This window comes from Dermacentor albipictus, chromosome 4 (assembly GCF_038994185.2).
Source record: "Dermacentor albipictus isolate Rhodes 1998 colony chromosome 4, USDA_Dalb.pri_finalv2, whole genome shotgun sequence".
NCBI lineage: Eukaryota > Metazoa > Arthropoda > Arachnida > Ixodida > Ixodidae > Dermacentor > Dermacentor albipictus.
The window spans coordinates 38,136,975-38,153,197 of record NC_091824.1 but is presented as its reverse complement, the minus strand read 5'-3'; the positions used below and the strand labels follow the sequence as shown (position 1 = coordinate 38,153,197).

Here is a 16,223-nt window from a genome sequence, read left to right as displayed (position 1 = left end):
GAAATGCAAAAACGTCTGTGTACCATGTATTGGGTGGACTCCAGGTTGTCAAAATTGATCTGAAGTCCCAAACTACGGTGTGCCGCATAATCATACTGTACAGCTTTGGCGCGTAAAAACCCCAGGATTTAGTTTAGTTAACCATGACAGTTATTTTCCCCTATGCATTCCTTAGCTTCATTGTCCGCTTTCTTCATGTGGATGTAAGTAAAAGGGACGCCACGGGGCGCCGAATAGTGCGGACGCGCAAACATCGGCTCCTGCTTTTTTCAAATGACCTTGGTGATTTTTTTTGCCAAATCCTGGAAAGTTGTGCATCATTCGACGCAGTATGTAGCAAGGAACCAGCCCATACCAGAATCTTGTCGATAGGTGAGCTCTTCGACAATTTGAGAGACTTTGAACTACCGACCAAGGTGTTCGTCGGCTCACCCTACCGGACGCAGCCTAGCGCCGGCGCGGCGTCCGTGGTAAGCCACGGCCTACTCGGCGTTGTGGGGCGACATGCCTGAAGTTGAGATGGTGGAAGGGGTCGAGATCGACCCCGCCGAAGCAAATTGCCCGAGCTGGACCACAGCAGTGGGCAGAAACAAGAAGGCTCGACCGGAGACGCCGAAGTCGACGGCCAGCACGGAGACGCACAATGGCGGGAAAGGTGGCCGCCGCACGGCCACCCGACAGAGCGCGATGAAGCAGCTCGTGAATGCCTCAAGACTCCCGAAAATGCCTCGGGACCATATACGCATCATCGTCAGACCAAGAGGAGGCCTCGACGTTAAGAAAGTCAGTACCATTCGATTAGCCCAAGCTTTGGCCATGGCGGCGGCCTTAGCTCCGGACGAAGTTGGTGAAGACATTATATGCCCCAATGCTGCTCAGAACATTCTGGTCGTTTCTACGCCAGTGAGGAAGAACGCGTGTGCCTACGCGTCCGTTCAGCAGATACACCTCAGGGAAGGCAAGTACGATGTGGCAGCTTATTTAGCCGCCTCGGACAACACATGCAAGGGAGTCGTTCGGGGGGTCGACGCCGACTTCAGCGATGCTCAGCTGCGGACAATGATTGTCAACCAACGGAACCCGAAAGTGCTCGAGGTGAGACGCATCAAGACTACTACGACGGTGGTGGTGCTCTTCGAAGGTATGAGAGTGCCAAACTACGTCATGTGTGGCGCGGGCATGCTGCCCTGCACGCTATACAGAAGACAAGTGGAAGTGTGTTACAACTGTGGCGATTTGGGACATCGAGCTGATGTGTGCCCTAACCCAAGCAGCAAGAAATGCCGGGGATGCGGTGTAGCCTCCCCAGCCGAAGATCATCAGTGCACGCCAAAGTGTTCCATCTGCGGGGGTCCTCACCTCACTGCGGACCGCAAGTGCAAGCAGCGATTCCAGCTGCCCTACATAGTACGACAAAGACGACGACGGCGCAGGCGCGCCAAGATGTCACAGGCGGCCCATGAAGTTCGTTCACGTGACGCCAGTCTCACAAGCGCGCCTGGACGTGCGCGTTCGCTGACGCCAGTGGATCGTCAACGCAGCCTCTCCAGAGGGCGTCACCGGTCTCGCTCCAGGGACCGATCCCACTCCAGAGGGCTTTCCCGCTCCAAGGGGCGTTCCCAATCCCGGGCGCGCATCCAGGAAGGACCTGGACCCTCATGGGCGGACCGAGTCAAGCCCAAGACTGACAAGGCGCCAAAAAAGGTAACGCAGATAACATTGCCAGAGCATAGGGAAGACCCCCGAGTAACACAGCTCTTGCAAGAAAACGCTAACCTCAAGGCAGAAATCCAAAAGATGAAGGCCGATTTCGAGGCCTTTCGGCAAGCAAACTTACAGCGAAGGCAAGAGTCCTCTCCAGCAAACGGAGAAGCGCAGGCGCGTACCGCTAAACGTAGGGCCACGTCCTCGCAGGAGGCAGCCGAAGAAACTGTCACGGCGGAGGCAGCGATGCAACGCTCGCTGGACCGTTTACAAAAATCCGTGAATGAATTGATCAAGGGCAATCAAATGCTCCTTTTTAGAGTTCAAGTTCTAGAAAACGTGCAAACTAAGCGCGCTGAACCAGTGAATATGGAAGTCGTTCCAGCGGCAGCTAGAGAAGCTACAGGTAGCGTCCTAGAGGCCCTCTCAAGCCTTAACAATGGCGGGCCACACTAAAGAATTTATCATATGGCAGTGGAACTGCGCCAGTTTTCAGAGGCAAAAGGCCCCACTGCAGCAATTTATCGCGACACAGTCGAACAAACCACATGTTATTTTACTACAGGAAACTAGAACTGAAATTAAGTCATTCCCAGGTTACCGAGCTATCTCGGCAACCAGAGAGGGCAAACTCGGCCTGGCGGTCCTAGTTGCAAAGAAGTGTTCCTTTCAAGAGCACAAATTGCAGTTGGGCAACACGAGGGCGGAGGTAATGCTTATCGAAATCATTCCCAGCAGCTGGCTTAAAAACAGCGTTTTCATTTTAAACATTTACAGTTCCCCGAGAGACCGTCACCAGGCATTCTTGTCGATTATAGCCAAGGCGGCGGCGAAAGCAAGGGATGCTCCACTTGTGGTAGCTGGAGACTTTAACGCAGCGCATCAGACATGGGGTTATTTGAGACACTCCCCTAAAGGAATAAATCTACTTCAAGCAGTTACAAACTGCTCATTAGAGCTAGTTACGGACCCACAGTTTCCCACGCGCATCGGCAATTCAGTCTCGCGGGACACCACGCCGGATCTGGCCTTCGTTAAGAATGCCACCTCTGTTAGTTGGCACAATAAGCAAGAAAACCTGGGAAGTGACCATTTTATTGTGGAGATTTCTCTAGAAGTTGCCACAGCCCCCCTTAGGGCGTTCACCGTAGTAGACTGGGACGCCTTCCGTAAACGCCGGGGAGAGGACTTGGAGGAGTACGCGTCCTTCGAAGACCTCTTAAGGAGAATCAAAGAGGACGTCAAGGCTGTTACTAAAACAGTCGAAACTGACTTAAAAGTAAACAGGATGGATGCTCACTTGGCGCACCTGGTAGAGGCTAAAAACTCCTTACTCGCCAGATGGCAAACCCAGAGGCTCAATAGGAGGCTGCGTAAGAAAGTAGCGATGTTAAATCGTGAAATCGAAGCGTATTGCCAAGAGTTGAGCAAGCAGCAATGGAACGAGGTTTGCTCGGCAGTTGACGGACAGATGCGTACGGGAGGCAAATGGAACCTCCTGAAGCAACTATTAGATGACTGACAATCCAAAAGCAATCAGGGCCTAGCTATTGACAGAATAATTCATGATCTTAAAGGAAAGGGGCTAACAGATGTAGACATACTTCAGAGCCTAGCAGACAGGTATCTCCCCGTAGGCCCCACGGAGAACGAGGACTACCCAGAGTATACAGGCGAAACCATGGAGGAGCTTGATGCCCCGGTGACTAAAGCGGAAGTAAGGAAGGTGCTACACGAGCTAAACGGCCGCTCAGCCCCCGGGCCGGATGGCATTTCCAACAGACTCCTGCGTAACCTAGATGAGAAATCAATTGAGAAGCTTACGGAACAGATCAACCGCACGTGGGAAACTGGCTGGGTCCCAGAGGACTGGAAAACGGCCTCTGTTGTCCTTATCCCGAAATCAGGTAAAACACTCACACCGGAGAATCTTAGACCAATCTCGCTCACGTCCTGCGTGGGCAAGGTGGCTGAGCACGTCTTCCATGAGAGAGTAATGAGATACATCGAGGAACGAGAACTGTTCCCGTATAACATGGTAGGCTTCAGGCCCTCTCTATCCGCGCAAGATATCATGCTTCTCATCAAAAGGCAGATAATCGACGTGAACACCAGGGATGTCAGAGGCATTTTAGCGTTAGATCTCGCCAAAGCCTTTGACACCATCACACATAGATTCATTTTGGAATCCATATCGCACCTAAATTTAGGGAAACGCTTTCACGCTTACGTCAGCTCTTTCTTAAGAGACCGTAAAGCCACTATTAACATCAGTCAACTAAGATCCGACGAGTTCAAGTTAGGAGCTAAGGGCACTCCGCAGGGTGCAGTAATATCACCCCTTCTTTTCAATATAGCGATGAAAGGCCTCTCGGAAAAACTGGCTAGGGTCGAGGGCGCGAATCATGCGCTCTATGCGGACGACATCACCGTTTGGAGCGGTGGGGGGTCCGAGGAAGCCGTGGAGCGTGCCCTTCAGGAGGCCTTGGATATTACGGAAGAGTACTTAAAAGGGACGGGACTCTCTCTATCACCCTCAAAGTCAGAACTACTGCTTTATAGACCGGATCGAAGGGGCAAGAGGCACTCTACCCCTCTCGAACAAATTCCTATTAACCTATACGCTGAATCTGGTCAGATGATCCCTAGAGTCGAATCGGTCAGGATTCTAGGTCTGATCCTAAATGCAAAGGGGAGCAACAATCAAACTATTGTCCGCGTCAAGGCAAAAACGGAAAACATGCTCCGATTAATCACAAGAGTCTCGAACCGCAGAGGCGGCCTCAGTGAGAGCAATCTCCTTAGGCTGTATCATGCGTTCCTCATGAGTCACATAAACTACGTAGCATCGGCGCTCAACTGGTCCCGCTCGGAGGAAGCCAAAATTGATGCGCTGATGAGAAAAAGCATTAAACACATACTGGGAATTCCCACTAGCACCAGCACGGAGAAGCTCCTACAATTAGGGGTTCACAATACCCTGACGGAGGTAATCGAGGCACAAAGAACGGCACAAACCGTCCGCCTCTCGTCCTCGAAGGCAGGCAGAAGCATATTAATGTCCGCAGGTCTAGCCCCCTTGGCGGTCGACGAGAATGCCATCATGCTCTCTCATACCGTTAGGGCAACCTTTCAGGTTAGCCCTTTCCCTCGTAATGTACACCCCCAATATAATGCAGCTAGACGCAAGGCACGAGCCCGCTCTCTCATTGACTTTACGCACAAAAGCCTGCAATTAACTACCTATGTAGATGCTGCCCAGTATGGGCGCACAGATTCATTTGTAGCTGCTGCAGCTGATCCTCACGGCAAAATTCTCAATGCAGGTTCGGTAAGACACACCACGGTAGCGGCGGCTGAACAGGCTGCCATCGCGCTAGCTATGAATGACCCCTCGCGGCCTTACATCTACACTGACTCGAGATCAGCCATACGAGCCTTTCTATCTGGCCTAATCTCGAAAGAGGCGGCGGCTATAATCAAGCACAGACCGCCTGATGCTGTTCACACTCGCATGGTTCCCGGCGCACATGGGAACCAATGTACATCCCAGCAAACCCAACCCGAACGAGCTAGTTCATGACCAGGCGCGAGGTCTAACATTCCGCAATGGTCCTCATACGCTAAGCAGTCGGGATTGTGAGCATAACTCTGATCCTCTACTCTCTTTTAATGAAATAGTTAAACACTATCAGCTGGGGCGCAGGCAATTCCCGCTGCCACACCCACAGCTAACTAGACCTCAATCTTCCACATTGAGAATGTTACAAACGGGATCTTTCCCTTCGAGAGGAAAGTTTAGCCGCTTTGCTCCGGACATCGACCCACACTGCCCCGAGTGCAATGAAGAGTATTGCTCGTTAGCACACATGCTCTGGCAATGTTCTGCGTTACAAAACACATCTTTTAATAAACAAGAGGACTGGGAAGAGGCCCTTAAAAGCGGCGATCCCCAGGACCAACTAAGGGCTGTCCAAAGGGCCCGCGAACGGGCGGAGAACCATGGTCTTCCGGCCCCAACGTGGGAGCGGCCCGCAACTACGACTTAGTAGTTCCTTAGGACCTCAATAAAGTTTGTTGACTGACTGACTGACTGAAGTAAAAAAAAAATTGAACCTCCTTATTCTTCTCATTCAACTCGATTCAATCAATTTATTTTAGTGAGCTCACGAACAGCTATAAACATTAGCAAAGGCGCGCTTGTGGATAGACAAAGAAGTAAAAAAATAAGCAAAGCACAAAACATGAACAAACAGCAATACAGATAAAGTAAAAAAAATCAAATAACAAAAACAGAAATCAGTTAAAGAGTACACATGGGAATTAACAAAATAACATCAAGATCATCACACAATGCAATGCAAAGCCTTCACAATGCAAGGCATTGAAGGAGTGGAAGCACCACGAAGGGGGTATTTGATTGCCAATAACTCCACTTATGCTGAACACATTGAAGTACCTTTTTATTTATTTATTTCAAGATACCTTACAGGCCCCATGAGGAGCATTGAGTAAGGGGGCATCACTGCATGAAAGTTGTACGCAAGAATACCGCCAAGATAAGCGGAAATAATCGCTGGAAAACGGTTACAAATGCAGAGCTGCGGTAGTAAACAAACATCGGATAAATTTTATCCCACACATTGCACGCGCACATAATCAAACATCGTGTAAAAACAGTGTACTTTAAAGCATGGAAAGGAGATAAAAAATCAATACTAACAATACTCGTGTAAACAGAAATTACATTTTGGTGTAGCATACAAAACATATGATAAATTTTATCACGCACATTGCTCGCGCACATAGGTAATACAACTGTGTACTGTATAACGCGGAATATAGGTCGAGGAGGAATATATGTCGACCCCCTTATATAGAAGCAAAGAAGTCAACATAAAAATTATAAGGCACAAAACTTTGTTTTATTTAGTGATGCCGCCAGACTCGTCACCTGCTCATTCGTCTGAGCTGTCTGAACTCTCGTCCGAAGACGATTGGTTTTCGCTGGCTGCGTCCCACAACACGTCATCCTCGGTGCCGTCCAAGGAGTTGCTAATGCAACACTTCTTGAATGCCCACACCACTATATCGTCGGGCAGCGAGCGCCAAGCCTGCGACACCCATGTGGCCACAGTGGCGAGAGGCGGCCTGCGCAGCCGGCTGGTTGGGGTCGTCGGGTTGTCGCCGGCCATCCACTGATTATATTGTTCACAGACACGGTCTTTAAAGGGCTTGTTGAGCACGACGTCCAGTGGCTGAAGTGTTGAGGTCATGCCTCCCGGAATGACGGCGAGTTCCGTCCTCCCTTCGCGGAGTGCCTGCTTCACACCTGCGGTCAAGTGCCCGCTTCACACCTGCGGTCAAGTGCCCGTGAAAGGCATCCAAGACAAGCATGCTCAGACACCGCAGGAGTGCGCCGGGTCGCCGATTATAGACGGTCTTAATCCAATGGAGCATGAGGGCCTCGTCCATATAGCCCTTCTCATTCACGCGAACGACAACATCCCGCGGGAAAGCCTCTTTCGGCGTCAGACACCACGGGGACGATAACGATGCGGATGCCGAAAGTTCTGCGCTCCTACATGTTGCCAGACGACTATTCATGTTGTGCCAAGGGCCGGTATCTAAGTCGAGGGGCGCCCTTTTAGTAATATTTTTTCGAAAAAACCTCGCCCTATATTCCGCACTATACGGTAGTTTCAAAACATGAAAGAGGAAAACAATCTGTGTGACGATACACAGGTATACAAAATATGACACATTTTTAGGACAGAAACTGCATGTTCAGGAGTTGCCTAAATTTATCTCTGTCCGTTTGTGTGACAGTGCTCTCAGGAAGGGAATTTCGTAAACGGATGGCTCGTGGCAAAGCTGACAGTTTAAATCCATCCGTGTTTCCGCAGATGCAATTGAAACTTAACTCATTATTCAGTCGTGATATGCAACTTCCACGTTCCAACAGCAAGGACGATGACTTCATTTGATGAACATGTTTATGGAGCAAGGACAGCAATGCCATGTCATGACGACTACTTAGTGCAGGAAGTGAAAGATCAAGTTTGATTTGAGTTATGCTTGACTGCCTATCGTAATTGCGGGAAATGTACGACTAGCTTGGTTTTGGATGGCTTCTAACATGCAGATTAAATATTCATGATGAGGAGACCATATCGAGGATGCGAACTCGAGCTGCGGACGGACTGGTAAAGTATTTCTGAAATAGCCTATTTTACCTTCATATGCATTTCTCCACTTTGATAGAAGTAGTTTGTCCCCTTTAAGCATTTTAAGACAACTTACCGTAACACCATAAGATGAAGCTTATCTCCAGAACTTGTCATTACTTAACGTAAGGCAAGGGAGAAATCACTTTGTTTGGTGTTGACTGAATCAATTTTCAGAGTTCAGAGTTCTTTAGTTGTGCATAATAATAAGGTTACTAATGGGCATCATACATACATACAGAGAAAGGTCCCTTAGTCAACAGACTGTACCGGGGACCTCCCATTAGAAATGGGTAGGATATGTAAGTACAAAGCAGCTATAGGCAAACACACAAAACACCATATTAATTTATTAAGTAGCTAACGCTGTAAAATATTTTAATAACACAAAGCAATGATTAATATAATAGTAATGGTAAAATGATTATATTGAGTGCAAGAATTTGCGAATGTCTGATTTGAATGTGTAAAAGTGAGAGAGTATCTTAATATGACACGGTAATGAGTTCTAAAGTAGTGTGGCTGAAAAATTAGTAGTAAATTTACCATAGCTAGTTTTAGTTTTTGGTAATAAATAGCTGCTGGTAGAAGTGAATCGGGTAGACAGGCAGTGTGGATACTGGCTGTTAGTAATTATAGGGAATGGGAGCTTTCTGTTAACAGATTTATGAACAAGTATTCCAAGTGAGTATTTGTTTAGTTTCTGTAATGATAAAATAGTGTTAGACCTGGGCAGTGGAGATGCTTCTTGATGTGTAGCTGCTACGTGTAATGATGCGAAAGCTTTATTTTGGGTATGCTGCAGCAGGGCTAAATGTCTGGAGTACGTGTTCCACCATGATGATATGCAATAATTAATATACGTATGACTAAAAGTGTAGTAGAGGGAGATGAGTGTCTTCACACTAAAGAAATTGCGAACTTTAATTATTATTCTAATCCCATGTGCTGCTTCTGTTAAGGATAAAGCATGCTCATCAAATTTTAGGTGTTTATCTAGTACGACGCCAAGGAACAGTACACTGTCAGTAGGATAAAGTGTGCTCGAAGCAAAGGTTAGCAATAGAGACCCTGAGATAAGCTTTTGTTTGGCTGCGAAAATGATGAAGTTAGATTTTGTAGTATTAATGTGTAGTCTGTTTATTCGCCACCAGGTTACAATGTTTGCCGTGTCGTGGTTAAGCTTGCACATTAATAAATCGAGACTTTTGTCTGAGGAGAAGATGGTAGTGTCGTGAGCATGAAGGTTACAGTCAGAAGACTTTAGGCGCTGTGATAGGTCATTAATGTATATTAACGAGAGAGGTCCTAATGTAGATCCTTGTGGTACACCAATGCTAGTTGTTTTAGGGTGTGAGTAAGTGCTAGATTTTGATACAGTATATTCTCTATCTCTCATATAGTTACGTAATGATCGCAGTGTCGGGCCAGTTATACTAATAGAGTCTAATTTAGCAAAAGGTATGTTATGAACAAGTGGATCGAATGGAAAATTATTGCATTCTATAGAAAGTGTAGCCTACAGACTCTTAGGGGCAACTTCTTCATGTGGCCATCAATTTTTATTTTATGGAAATTTAAAAAAAAAGATAAAATACAGAAAGAATGAAGCATGAAGTTTACAACTCATTAACTACCTCCATTATGACACCTAAAGTGAACAAACCTCATACATATCATAGAGTGCTCTAATGATTTTACTTAATTTATAAAACTAGTGTGTTATGTTTAGGGGTGAGAGTTCATTTTAAGTTTCGAGTATGAATTGAATATTACACACTAAATATCCATATTGAAAAAAACAATTTGGAACTTTTGAATCGCAAAACTGGCCAAATATCTTGCAACTACCTACTGTTAAAGTCTTATTACGTATAGCGAATTATCAGAAGTGAACCAACAAAGTTTTTCAAACCAGTGCGTGCACAAAATTGGTAATGTTGGTAAAGTGACAGTGACAGTCACAAGAACTTTATTAGAGTGTCCTGAGGAACTCGATTGGGGGGAACCGAAGGCTCCCCGATCAAATTGGTGGCTCCGCCCACGACGGGACAGGGAGGTGGTGACTCTCCGTGACGTCGCGGGCCCTGTTTTTTTTTTTCCCCCCGATACTTGATGTCAGCGCATGTGCAATAACGTTCCTTGTGGTTCATTTCTGAAAGTAAACTTAGTTGCAAGTGAGTGTCTGTCCTGTCGACGTCTCCCTTTTTTCCGAAACACTTCTGCGCTCCACTTTGCAAAACCAGAATAACGCAAGATTTGTTTTCGGTTTCGCGGCGGCAGCCAATGTGATAACCTGCGACTTTTGCTTCAGATCTGTCGTTTAGTGTTTTTGGCAGTCTAGTAAGTAGCAGTTCCATCTTTTATGCTACAACCAGTAACATTTTCTTTCAAACGGGATCTTTCACTTGTGCTTATGGCATACAAGTCCTTCAGCAGTTGTCCAGTTTTCCTTTTTTTCATTTTGCACAGGTTCTGTTTCTTTTTTCAGGAACCATTGAACTATTTGGCATTTTTTGGAAAGCTTGTTATATGGCAGCCATCCATTCTTGAAAGTTTGTTTGCAGCCAGGCTCTGAAAATAACAAGCTATCCCTGCAGTTCTTTTAATGATGATTAGTGCTATTGTACTTAAAGCTGATCTATTGTCCTGGATGGTTGTATTTCTTGCACTAGTCAGTACAGGCGTGGCACCTAATTATATTGAAATAAATACTCCTGCTATAAATACATGCATCTGCATTTGACTATTCAATATTTGATACTTACTATTCGTATCTGAAAAAGTTTTGATTTGCCCACTAATAATTATATTCATTTGCTTTAGGTGATTCAACAGATACAATTTACAGGATTGTGATTGTCTGTTTTTGGGGCAGAGTTACGGAGTTCTCAGTTTTGTACTTCAATTTTTTAATTGTTCGCCAGCCTTCTGCAATTTTTGTTAAATATTTGAGGCCTTAAATAAGAAACTTGCTTCCTACAGTCCGTCGAATTAAGTGTTTTTTAAATGCAGCAAAATTTGTTCAGATTGGTTTAGCACTTGTCTTACGAGAGCACATTTCACACATACTGATTCAATTTAAAAAAAAAAACTGAGTAGGTCCTGTACTAGAGCTCACTTTTGACTTTTTTTTTTTTGTTGGTGTCTCTTGAATGTGTAATGTGGCCCCCCCTCCCCCTTTTTTTAATTTTCAACCACAGCAAGAAAGTTTCATGGAGGCCCTGAACTCGCAAAAAGGCATCAGTCATTTTGTGCTCTCATACTGTGATAAGCACGAAATGGGCTCGGCACAAAATTTTGGAACACTGGTGAGTTTCCATTGTGGCTGAGCGTCTTTCACTTCACTCATTTTGTCTGCTGTTAACTTGGAATAATATTTGCGGGCTTTACTATATTGAGTTACAATTTTTTTACCAACTGTATTTTGTACTGGTTATCGATATCATTGTTATTTTATTAGGCATGAGGCTGGCAATGTATGTATGTGTAGTCTTTTTTATTAGGATTACTCAGATGGCTGCTACTCATACAATCTGTCCCATTTGGCTAGCATTATGTATAGATGTGCTTTTTTTGCCACATGTATACTGTTTTGCTTGTGTTCTGTTACATTACATATTTTATTACCTTCCTGCAATCTATGATTTGATTGAAAATATACTTTGAATGAATGAATGAACGAACTAATAAATGAGTGAAATAATTAATAAACTTGCAAGTCATTTTGAGCAGGCAACCAAATGATGGTTGTCCAAACCTGGTGATAAGACATTCAAATATCTGGGATGCCAGGTTCTTTTTCTAGACAATATTCTAAAAACCTTTGTGGCTATATTTTGTGCCTAACTTCACATAATGTGTGTCAACTCTATCCTGCACCGAGGGAGAGGCGAATAGTGCCAGCTGCAGGTGGATCTAGCCTTGCAAGGGTATACTGTCAGTTACTCTGCCCAAGCATCTCACTTTAACCTGTGTGGGGTAAATATGTTACAGAGTTACGTAGAGGGTGTTACCATGGCACTTATTAACATTGTTTTAAGAGGCAATGTACTTGACCTTCTGATAATTAACCCACATACCTACTACTGTCTCTAGGAGTTGAATCGGTGCAGGTCAGTTGTATTTCATTTTCCTTATGTATATGTGGGATATAGGCGTTTGCAGATGACTGTGAGGTTTGTTTCATTTTGACATTGAGCAGTTTCTTCTGCACTCCCTTTTCCTTGCAGAGCTTCAAGGGGAGCATTCCTAACGGAACACTTTTTACACCTGTCTTTATGCCTACATTCTTTTCGATTTACGTGGCAAACATTAGGGTCGGTGCAAGCGAATGGCCAGGCTTCTGTAGTGAGGTAAGTTGCCTTCAGCCCATGCATACCATTGTCTAGAAGACACAGTCAAGAAGAGCAGAACCAGGCAAGCCGAGAGGAACTCGGCAAAACAGAAAATTAGATGAGTCAGGGTGCGATTGGGTATCATTGCTTGAAGCACGCATTCGGTTACACCACGCGCAATTGGCCTAGGTGGCGGCAACTTCGTCAGCCACGCGAAGTCCGCGGGGCCTAAGCGAATTGCGCATGGCACAACCGAATGTGCGCTTTAAACAACAATCCTCGATCGCACCCTTGGTATACCAGGGTGTGTCCTGAAAGTACAGAGACAGAGTATAGAAAACACACTTTGTTTGACAAGATCGTTCAGTACCCCTAGTATCCTTCAATATAAGAACCTTGGACACTGACATATCAGGCCCAACAAGTTTCCCACTGTTTGTAGGCATCCTGGACGTCCTTTCCTGGAATCTCATTGAGCACCTTCATTGTGCCCCTTGGACCGCTTCTATGGCGTTGTATTAGTGTCCTTTCAATGAGCATTTCATCCTCAGAAACAGGAAGTCACAGTCAGAATTTCATCTTTCGTTTTCAGAATCCCCAACTCTTCTGAAATCATAGGAACACACATCGATCAGTGTTCACGAAAACATGCACACAATAAACATTAGCATCAGTAACCATCGTTGATGTGTGCCCAGATCGTTGCTTGTCCTGGACATCTTCTCTGTCATCTGTTAAGGCTTTGTGCCATTTGAGCACTTGCAATTTGCATATTGCATCATTGCCATGTGCTGTCTTGATCATGTCAAACGCCTCAGTAGGGGACTCGCTCAGTTTAACGCAAAACTTCACCATGCAGTGCTGTTCAAACATTTGCTCCATTGTTTTTGTAATGTAGTGATGAAACAGGGGTGCACTCTCAAACATGTCCACTCACTTGACCTGTTCAAAGTCAGCTGAGCTTGTTGCACTGTATTCCCCCAGCTTCCCCTGCCTCCGGTTTCCCAATCAAGTGCACATTGGTGCAAGTGAGGACTTGTCTCTTTACTTTCAGAGCAGACTCTGTAGGTTGATCACATTCAGCTGTAGCAAAAAGAAAGGCGAAGCACAAAGGGATGAAGAGGGCACACTTAACCACTACCCTCTCCTCCTATTTGTGTGCAGTCATTTTGTGCTACAGTTGAGTTCGGTCTGAAAGGACCAATGTTTCACCAATAATTGAAGCAATAAGCTAAGTTATCCAAACTGGGGTTATGATTAAGGCATCTGTCTTCTCTGTTCCAACGGGCTTTTTGCATCATCTTTGTTGCCATTTCTCATATTCATGTTGGTGATGCAAAACTAATATGTTGTATTCCTCTTTAGCATCTCTTTAGGTGCATGTTAAAGAACCCCAGGTAGCCGGAATGTATCTGGAGTCCTCTGCTGTGGTGTCTCACAAAGGCCCATTGTTGCTTTGAGGCATCAGACTCCATTAATGAATAAAGCAGTTAATCAGTCAATCACACATCCGCCTTGAGAAGCACGAGCTTAGTCTTGAGCAGGACGTGTTCATCATCTGCTTTGCCTCATCTCTCTATGCTCATCATTACCCATCATGCCTTCCTTTCCCTTTTCCTCCAGCATAGAGTGGCTGGTTAGACTAACACTAGGGTGAGCTTTAAACCAACTGGACTTGAGAAAGTTCTCCAAGTCAAAGATACTCGGACCGTGGCCACAACCGCCACTGGCACGAAAAGTGATTCGTGCATTAGTACACTACTTGAAGTGCACTGGCATAAGAGACCTCTTATACAGTAAACGCTCGTTAATTCGAATTTCACGGGGACACTTAACGAATTCAAATTAACCGAAATTCGAACGAAAGTGATTAAGAAAAGGCCACATCTGACAAAAAAAAGTAGAGCAACTCTGGGTACTTTTATTTGGAAAAAAAGTCCGTAATGGTTTTTTGCTTTTTTTCCCTCTGAAAGCGATTGCTGCCGCTTTATCTTCCAGAGCTCGAATGAGCCGAAAAGCATCGTCTTCGCCTTCTTCGAAGCTGAAGAAAAGCCGGGCGTGATTCAGTCCGTCCATCACCTGTGCCAACGAAGCTCGTACCGGTGTTTCACCAACATCATCTTCATCTTCATCATTCGCATCGTCATCGTCCACGGCCGGTTCTTCGTCTGACTTGGGCGATGATTTCATCATCGGTCACAGCACCGCAGACCGCGGCGCAGCTGTCGACATTCGCGTAGTCGCTGAAGTCCGTATCGCAGAGCACCTCCCGTACATGAACCGGAGCGCGGATGTCCCCTTCAACTTCATTAGCGTCTGTGTTAAGGGCTCCGAAACCACAGTGCCGGAAACAATTTGCAATTGTTTCTGTGGTTACCTGATTCCAGGCACGCACAAGCATGTGCAGGGCTGTGAGCAGAGTCACGGTATAGCTTTTCTCATTATCGGGGCACAGGAGCAACTTCTCGAGAATGTGACGTCTATAAAAACTTTTCAAATTCTTTATAATGCCCTGATCCATAGGCTGAAGAGCCGCAGTGGTGTTAGCCGGAAGAAAAACCAGCTCAATGGCTCTCAATTCGATTTCCACCTTGTGCGCCGAGCAGTTGTCGACAAGGAGCAGAATCTGCCTCTTGCCAAGCTCAAATTTTCGGTTGAGTTTCCTCAGCCGCCACTTGAAAAGCTTGCCCATCATCCAGGCCTTCTTATTTGCTGCATAGTCGGCCGGCAGCGTGCGGATGTGCTTAAAACATCCAGGTTTCTGTGACTTCCCTATCACATACAGGGGGAGCTTCTCTGTTCCAGTCATGTTCGCCCCGAGCAACACCGTCACGCCCTCTTTGCTGTGCTTGCCACCTGCGCACGCGTCCCCCTTGTATGTGATCGTTTTGTCCGGTAAGAGTTCAAAAAACAAGGTGGTCTCATCGGCATTGAAAATACCGGATGGTGCGTACCTGTTCAGGTGGTCTAGTAGCGCACCCTTCCGCCACACGGTGCAGGTTTCTGCATCTATGGCTTTGGCTTCGCTGCACACACTGTGGAAAACGAGGTCGTGTCTGTCCCTGAAGCGGTGAAACCATCCGTCCAAAGCGGCGAAGTTGGAGACGTTCAGACGTTGCGCGAAATCAGCCGCCTTCGCTACGATGATGGGGCCACTCAGTGGGATATCCTGGCTCCGTTTTTCCTTGATTCATGTGAGCAATGCTGCCTCCAGGTATGTTGTAGCACGTAGTTTCGCGTTACTTTGTGAGTTTTCTGGTTTCCATTTTTTTCTCTCTTCTTTCTCCTTTTATTCCCTTTACCCCTTTCCCCAGCACAGGGTAGCCAGCCAGTACTTACACTGGCTAACCTCCCTGTCTTTCCTCCCCTTTGTCTCCTCTTCCTCCTCCTGCCTCCAGGTCCGGGTGCTTAGCTGTCTGAAGCCTTTTCTGATCCTTGCCAAAAGTTTCAGCCTCGTAGGAGTCCTCAATCGTCTTCTTATTTCGGTTGTATGTCGACAGCGTGCTTCTCGGTATATCGCGCTTCTTTGCAATTTCGTTCTTGCTCTGTTTCCCTGCATCCACTTCTCGCAGAATTTCTCATTTCTCCTTCAACGTTTTAGCACAGTACTTTCCACGTGACGACATCGCGGCACGCGAGCAGTGTCCGTCTGCGACGTACGCGTACAGAACAGAAGCGAGCAACGGTGCACTTTTAGGCCTAGGCATTCTGATTGCACTGGTGACGGAGAGAATGGCCGATCTTGGAGTTGCCACCGAACGCACTGCATATCCTGCTGTCCATGACGACGCGGCAGAGCATTTGCAAATAAATGCAAGTGCTGCCCCCTAAAAACACGCGATGATGATAGTGCATGTCGTGCCATCTGTCGCTTAACAGCAGAGACTGCGAGCTGGCTATGGCGGCGCGCAGTTCGAATTATCCGTGGCGGACCGGATTAGCATTCGAATTAACG

General features: G+C 46.2%; 1 protein-coding gene across 2 annotated transcripts in view; it reads left to right on the top strand.

The window, feature by feature from the left end:
* Positions 1 to 16,223, top strand: part of LOC135916734 (beta-secretase-like) — a 48,136-nt gene that overhangs the window by 5,247 nt on the left and 26,666 nt on the right. For both annotated transcript variants that reach the window (XM_065450185.2, XM_065450184.2), the window contains 2 exons: positions 11,135 to 11,242; positions 12,164 to 12,286. In XM_065450185.2, coding sequence (XP_065306257.1) covers positions 11,135 to 11,242; positions 12,164 to 12,286 — 231 coding nt within the window. The remainder of the gene's footprint in view (positions 1 to 11,134; positions 11,243 to 12,163; positions 12,287 to 16,223) is intronic.